The sequence below is a fragment of the Limulus polyphemus genome, unplaced genomic scaffold (genome assembly GCF_000517525.1).
Source record: "Limulus polyphemus unplaced genomic scaffold, Limulus_polyphemus-2.1.2 Scaffold6107, whole genome shotgun sequence".
NCBI classification, from domain to species: domain Eukaryota; kingdom Metazoa; phylum Arthropoda; class Merostomata; order Xiphosura; family Limulidae; genus Limulus; species Limulus polyphemus.
The window spans coordinates 45,657-53,761 of record NW_013671717.1 but is presented as its reverse complement, the minus strand read 5'-3'; the positions used below and the strand labels follow the sequence as shown (position 1 = coordinate 53,761).

The 8,105-nt window shown below is 29.9% G+C and overlaps 1 protein-coding gene across 1 annotated transcript in view; it reads right to left on the bottom strand.

Moving 5' to 3' along the window:
* Positions 1–1,880: 1,880 nt before the first annotated feature.
* Positions 1,881–8,105, bottom strand: part of LOC106473355 (myoferlin-like) — a 51,334-nt gene continuing 45,109 nt past the window's right edge. The window contains exons 3-7 of the mRNA XM_013934036.2: positions 6,365–6,555; positions 5,570–5,793; positions 4,684–4,793; positions 4,066–4,213; positions 1,881–2,019 (exon numbers count right to left, since the gene is read on the bottom strand). Coding sequence (XP_013789490.1) covers positions 1,987–2,019; positions 4,066–4,213; positions 4,684–4,793; positions 5,570–5,793; positions 6,365–6,555 — 706 coding nt within the window. The 3' untranslated portion in view covers positions 1,881–1,986. The remainder of the gene's footprint in view (positions 2,020–4,065; positions 4,214–4,683; positions 4,794–5,569; positions 5,794–6,364; positions 6,556–8,105) is intronic.

Here is an 8,105-nt window from a genome sequence, read left to right as displayed (position 1 = left end):
GAAGCCACGATGGGAAGGCACCGTGGGAAGCATATAGAGCACAATTTGAGCTACTGGCAGAAATGAATGGATGGACAGAGGAGCAGAAAGCAGTGTACCTGGCAAAGAGCCTAAAGGGACAACCACTGGAAATACCTGGACAGTTATCACCAGATGACAGGCACAACTATAGAGCACTGGTAACTGCTCTAGAACTACTCCTGGATACTCACCTCTAAAAGAATTTGGGGGTGAGAGAAACACCATACGAAACTACTACAGGCTTTGCACACTAAAATCAAATTGTGTGCATTTGTGGTATATGAAAATACCATGCATTCCCATATCGTTGTAATGTTACAGCATTTTATTCTGATTTTATTCTGTATATGTGTAGGTTTTACATAAGACGTGATCAATAAAGCTGTTATGTTTACTTCATTCTAACTTCCTCTGTTCTTTTGTGATACTCTAGTATTCTACCCATGGATGATACTGCTGCAATACTGTACGTTGTGAAAGGATTTCAACAGTAGTATCTTCTTATGGTATGCCAGGTGATACTTCAAAGTTAAATTTCCCTTTTGTTTTAATGAAATTGACCAACAGTGACATAAATTAGGTCATTAAATATGTTAATTTCAAGACAATATGACAAAAAAACCAAAATCCTCTCTAATCAGTAACCCTACTTTCAAGGTTGTCTCCACACTTTCAATCATTCTAATATGTATTACAATTCACAACTTTTTTGTGACTGGCTTACTGTTATAAAAAATTGTGCCTAAGTTGTTGATCTGTTAATGTATAAATTTTGAGTTGCATTTAAACAGCTCGTAATATTATAGTATTTATTCTAAATTTATCCTAATTGCATATATGTACAGGTTTCGCATAACACAATGTCGAAAAAATTAACTTCATTTCTTTCTAGTTGTTTTTGTTCTTAATGTCATTATCAAGTAGATAATACATGTTCTACCAACAGGTGTGTTGCTGTAATATGGTATGTTGTGCAATGTTCTCAAATGGTTGGTCAGGTGATATCTCAAGATTACAACCTCCTTCCTGTTTCATTGGGACTTACCTACAGCAACAGTGGTGGCACAAACATCCTTAGAATATAGTGTTGTAGATATTTGGTATATAATACTATGTTCTCGATGTTAGCTCTCTCTCTCAAGGTTTGGCAGTCAGTTTGATGGTGAAGTTTAAATCTTTTCTTTATGAAAAATAATACACTCCTAAAGTTAACCTCTAAGTGTAACATTAACTCATTGTTATTAAACATCTATATAAGTTGTTAGGAGAGTATAGAGAATTAACTAGTAATTGTACTGTATTTCACCCTGTGCACATTATTTGGATTCTTTCTGAGTATAAACAAAGACGTTTCATTCCATTTTTTTACATTTGTATCTAATGTCTTTTTTCTTAAACTCAGTAGCTAAGACTAAAACCATAAGTGAGTTTAAACAGATGTTTCTGATCACAGTACTTTGTTCACATATGCATGCTTCAGCTGTACCATTTACATCATGTAAATTATCTTTACATAAAAAAACTATTGTAATTCCAATAAACTTCAGAGCCTATAAAATAGGTAAAGTACAAACTCTTTTAAACAGGGAAATGCTATTTTTATCTGTATTCAGTCAAATGTTCTACTCATCACAGTAAGTTGCACCACAGAACTATTCTTAAGGGTTGTGCAAACTTCAGAAATATTTTTTTAAAGTTAAAAAATTCGTGTTTTTGAATTATTTGAAACTATCAACATTTCCTTTAGTTGTTTAAAATTCAGAACCAAATAAATAATAAAATGATGTACAATCAAAGAAGTATCCATTAAAAATGATCATAAAACTTCAAAATATTTCTTGGTTTATTAAAATTAAGGTTTTGTTTATGACTTTCCACAGAAACATATAATAAAACACATGTTTGATTAGTGTTTTGTGTTGTTAATAGAAGAAAGCACTGAAATGACCCAATTCTTCCTTGAAGTTATAGAGTCACCAGTCTGGTAGCAATTGCTCCCTGAATAAGAAGAGAAAAACAATAATACATATTTTTAACAAATGTAAAAATGTTTCTTAAATTATGCACAAAATAAAATTGATTTTCTACACATATTCACTTCTAGTTTGCTTCCATTTAAGAAAGAAAATCCCTGTTAATACTAGATGTTTGAATAACATGGATTAAAATTATTTTACTGTTGCACTCATAAAGTCAGAAAAACACAGGTTCAGTAAGTCTTGATACAAAATGATAAAAACCCTACTGATACACTACAATTTTACATAAACTTTCTAGACTTGCACAATGACATTCTGATATTTCAAGTTATTCATACTTCAGCCTACAATACTACAACAATGATCTTCGAACAAGAATGTTGCAACTTGATGGTACACAATAAAGTTTTGTTTTTATTTATAAAAGAATATTTGATCATGGCAGTCACATTAAATTTTCACTGACTTTTCCAAGTTTAAAATAATTTCTCAATTTTTCCTAACATTTTGATTCCTTTTTCAAATTTCCCGTCTTTTCCAGGTTTGTGGCTGTCTTAATATGCATGTCTTTTTTTTCTGATATTAAAGACAAAAGAAATTCACATATCATATCCTTTGTAGCATATGTATGAAAGTGGTTTATGAACATGTTCACAATATTCAGTTTAACATAGAGGGAACTGTGTGCATTATGTAGATCACTAATGTTTGATGAAATTTAAAAGCTATCTTTGTGTATTTGAGAATAAAACTATAATAAAACATTTACTTATATTATTGGGTTTTAAACCTCCAGCTCAAATAAACAATATATGTAAAAAAAGACAGAATATGGTATAAATAATGCATCTTAGTTCATACGTTTGAAATTGCAGGAACATAGCAATGAAGATTTTTCTTATAGATAATGTAAACCTTATTTCAATATGTAATCTAAACTTTTATTATTTTTTTAACTATTCTATTAGAGCATGTCCTGAATATCCTTCAGCAGTATTCAGATTATTATTTACTAAGTAAAAACGTAACTAAATGTTTTGTATCAAACAATTTCAAGCATACATGTAATATGTTAAAGTTAGTCACTTTGTTTTGCATTCCTGTTACATTCAGATAACATTTTAATGTTGCATTGTTTCTCCATTTCATGTGGTTAAGGCTATATCTAATGTATTATACCAAAAAGTTTTTCTGATGTTTTTTGTTTCAATAAATCATACAGAAAGTTTTATGACTACTTTGTAAGCTTTTAAGATGTGACAAGTGTTGGTCATCTAAAAAGTTATTATTTAGTTTATTTAGTAATTTAATATTAAATGATTATTTAGTTTTCATAACATGAGTGTTAAAAGTTAATTATTTTAAAAGTGATAGGTATGACAAGTTTTGTTACGTTGTTGTTACTAGAGGGCTATATATTTCTAGATTTTTCTGTTGTTTGTTATAACTACATGCAGATACAGAGAGGAAGCAAATAAGTTAGTAAAAAAAATTAAGTTAGTGAAAGTAAAAATAATGATGAAGTTAGACTGCATGATTGTCAGTTTAGCCATAACAGGTGATCTCTAAAGTGAGTTTCACAGTTTGTATTGTAAAAACAGATAAACAAAAATAATTTTTCTTGTCAAAGGGTGTTCCAAAGTAATTGAACCTGCCTATGTGGACTTTCGATATAAAAGAGAATTATTTAAAGCTCTGGATACAACTGTGATAACCAATAGTGTAAAGACATTTTGTACATACATTTAAATTGTTCTGAATATATTATTTTAAAACAAGTAGATTGTGTGCTGTCCGTTTATTGTTGAAATTTATCGCCAACTGGTCACAGACACCTACTGTAACAGAATTTGGCCCCAGCCCTATAAAAATTTTACAAATGTAAACCCATATTCTTGTTTTAATAAGACTATGATAATATTTTTTTAATTACTACTGAGAATTTGTTAAACAACACAGCTTTTAAATATAGTTCAAGATTAAATTAAAATTTGCAAAGAACCAACAATATTAATAATTCTAAAGAATATAGTTATTTTTCGTTCTCATATTAGAAAACACTTACTGGAAAGGAATAGATGAACAAAACCATCAGTAAAACTGAAAGAAGGATAATTAAAATGGTGATGATATACATTTTGTAGTTTCTCCAAACAACATGTTTGAATGATTTCCACGGTGATGTAAACCACAAGAAAGAGGTTGCTGGACGGCTATAACAACATAATTGTAATATCAGAATTCTCATATTAAAAACATCATTCATTATCCAAAAAAGAAAGTCCCAAAAACTAGTAATTGAATGACAATGTAATATTAACATGTTTAAAATTACATATATAACAAAGAGAAGAATAACAATAACAGTAAGATGTTGCACAACAGCTATCTCATGGAATTCATTTCCCACCAAAATCTACATTACGAACTATATTCTAACTTGAAAACTGATACTCGTAACACTTTTGTGTATGTATCTAATTGACACTGGTTTTTTTGTTAATCCTATCTTTAATTCACTATTGGAATAGGCAGTTTTCTAATTCCTCTTTCACTCAACTTTTATAACAGCATTTATACTTCATCAACCACTGATAAAAGGTTTTAGCAAATTTTGTCTCATACTGATATTTTTTTATGAAAACACAATTATTCATTGAAAAATGTTAAAACACATATCTACTTTGGAGGCTCAAGAGTTGGATTAGCATTCGGTTCATCCCTGCCTAATCCTGCAGGTGCCTTTTCTGCATCTTCTTCTGTTAAAATCTCTAACTCCATCTCAACTTTTCCCTGCACAAAAAATTTCTTTGGAAACAATACCACAAAAAAGTTCTATATTTCTTATATTAAAAATACATCATTTCTATCTTAGTTCTTCATTCAAACTTGTGTAATCAAATAATACTACACGAATTTGTTTTTTTAAATAGTGGTTTATCTGAATGAATCGTAAATTTATTGTGTAACTCAGCAATGCGATTTCAAACATAAATCATTTCAACCTTATATCTTAGTAACCAGTGTGAAAGGGTCATGAAGAGGATTTGGAGATAGTTAATAGCTTATTCATTAAGTAAGATTTAGTCAGACAGATATTTACTGCATTGTAAATGAAAATCAATGTTCATGTGTATATGTGTGTGTCTGCGATACAATAAAACAAAAAAAGGACCCAAGCCTAAAAGCTTATGCTTTTTGGTTTAAAAAACAAATTCAAACATACATGTTCTAGTGTGTGATACCATGTTAATTAGTTAACAAAAAACAACTCATATCTATATATATTCTAGTGTGAGATATCACATTTCTTGATTTCAATCAAAAACTCATAACTAGATGATCTAGTGCAATAATATCCTGTTACTCAAGTTACTCAAACCTACACAGTCTACCACCTGAGACATGTTACTTAGATTAAAAATTATTCTAATATGGACATTATAATGTATGATATTATAATCTTGCACTAAAAATTAATCAAACTTAAAATGCCTTCAATGTCATATCAGTTCTTCACTTGAAGTATTAAAAGTTAAGAATAATATGAAAAATTAAAATATACCTACAGCAAGAATTCTTCCTTGTTCAGGATCATTGCCAAAACATGGCCAAAACCCATATACCCTCTTCTTTTCAAACAGGTTGATGTATTTTGCATTTTTGCTATTTTTCTTTTTTCTAAAGCTCAGTAACTTCCTTTCTTTTGTTTCCATACCCAACTGATGTAAGCCACATTTTGCAGCATTTTTAGCTGGCATGGGCATGGAGTTCAGATCAATTTCTAAAGTACCTAAATTTTATTATAGAGCCAGCTTTTAATTTAACTTTGTTATATTACATATTTCATGGTAAGATCAGTGTTTTGATTCTCAGAGTTAAATTATTTCAACTTCAGAAAGTGAGTCTAGAAAAATCTTAAAAGCAATACATGTATAATAAACTTCAAGGAATCAGTACTTATCAAACACAAAGTTGACTACATAAATACTACTGATATTAAATTATATATATATATTTCTTTATAACTTAAGTGAAAATGTTCTCTAATATTTCACATTGTAGTTGTCAGTTATAACATATACCAAAATTATAAATGTCAAAAAATAATAACAGAAAAAAGTATTGTAGTATTATATAAGATAAGTAAAAAATAAACAACCACAGACTTAGCAAATGTCTGACTGAACATTCATACAAGTTATATTTTCTCATCACTTTTATAATGTAGTCTCATATTGTCTAGACATTTTAATATTTTTTATCCTATTTTTAATTTTTGCAAGTTAGTTAAGTTTTTATAATTCAATGGAAGTAAAAGGTTATAAACCTACAAATATTCAGTTAGTTAATGTGTGATTTACCAATCAAGTCATCTGAAGAAAATGTATCATTATCCCAAATCTGGAGACAAAGAATAGGTGGTAAGTGATGTTCTGTAACATCCAGTGACCAAAAATGTTCTTTTTTTTTTACAACCAGGTGCCCCTCAGTCACAAGATATTCCAATGGAAATACTAGTCGCCAGTTAAAATTTCCTTCTCCATCCATTGACCTTGAAAATAAAAGTAGAGCAACACAGACAGATAAGGGTCAGGCTTCCTTAAGTGTCCAATTTCATGTTGCCATATAATAATTTCTAAATGATAGACAGAGCTTTCCAAACATATATAATATGTTGACTTTACATTAAGTTTTTTCGGCAAACAAAGGAAATAAACAATGATGGGGTGTTAAAAGTAGTAGAAAAATTTTATTTCAAAGCAATAACACAAACACAAAAATTGTAAGTATGACTGAAGCCTTTATTGTGATTAATTTGTAAACATTTATGTTTTGAAATTTTATAATAAGCTGATTGTCTCATTACTTTTTCACATATGAAAAGATTAGAGTCTAAAATCAATCCTGGAAGTATACAATTTGATTTGATCATACCCCAAACACAGGGTATCAAGAGATATTTTTGGTATGTCCATTTGGAGCTTGTAATATAATTATTTTCTTTAAGCACATGATTTCTTTTACACATATATCTAGTGTAGATACTCAAATTATGTCATTTTGTTATATCGTTATACACAACAGCCAAGACATTTGTTGTTATCACTAACTGAAAGGATAAGAGTAAATTACATTCTCTAATAAAAAATCACTGAACATGAAAATTGTGTGAACTCTTTTATGCATTCTTCTTTACTTCAGTTTTGCTTCAGAGGGGAATATATAGTGTAATGCTTTTCCCACCATATTTAGTTTCCATCATGTGCAGATGATTAGGATAGGGTGGATTTGAAATGTATTAGTCACAAATCAATTCATTTTCCTGCAAGAAAAGTCCCTGAAAGTAGGATTACATAACAGATGTGTATCTCTTTAACTGTATAACTAACATTCAAATGGTGTGAGTAGTGGTAAATCTGTGAGTGATAATTAGGGGAATATTTATAAAAACAAATAATTGAGGACATGGTGAAATGCATGTAAAGGAGTTCACAGCATGGGTAAAGTAGATTACCATTTTAATTCAACTCCTTATATATGCTTTGCACTTCTTAGTATTGTTACGTCTCTAGTCAATTGTTAATTTTTCATAAAAAAATTTTCTGAAGAAACTTTAGCTATAATTCACAATGATTCACGCATTTACTTACGGTCACTACCGTGTTTGGCTCAATTGTCCGTCTCTATCTCTGCCTGTCTACAATTCAATTCCGATTAATTTGTCTCACGTTATCCGGTGCACTTATATACAAGAATAGAGGATGCCTAGCACATTCCGGATTATTCGTGATGTTCCTCGATCCTTCTAGAATATCATGACGTGTTACCAGAGTCATGTGACTACCGCTGTCGTAACACTGCCCCTTCCTTAGTATTGTTTGTCATGAACAATAGCCACTTACATTAAACCAATAGATAATTAACAATAACTTAATTAAATGGACAGAATTTACAAAAACAAAATAAAAATTCAACAAAGTCATTTTACGGGATGTATCTTCTTCTGTACTGGCTTCTGCTTCATGTGAGGATCATCTGCTCCATCGGGAATTGTCCTATTATTGGGAACAGTCACATCAGTGGTAGTAACTTCATCAAGGG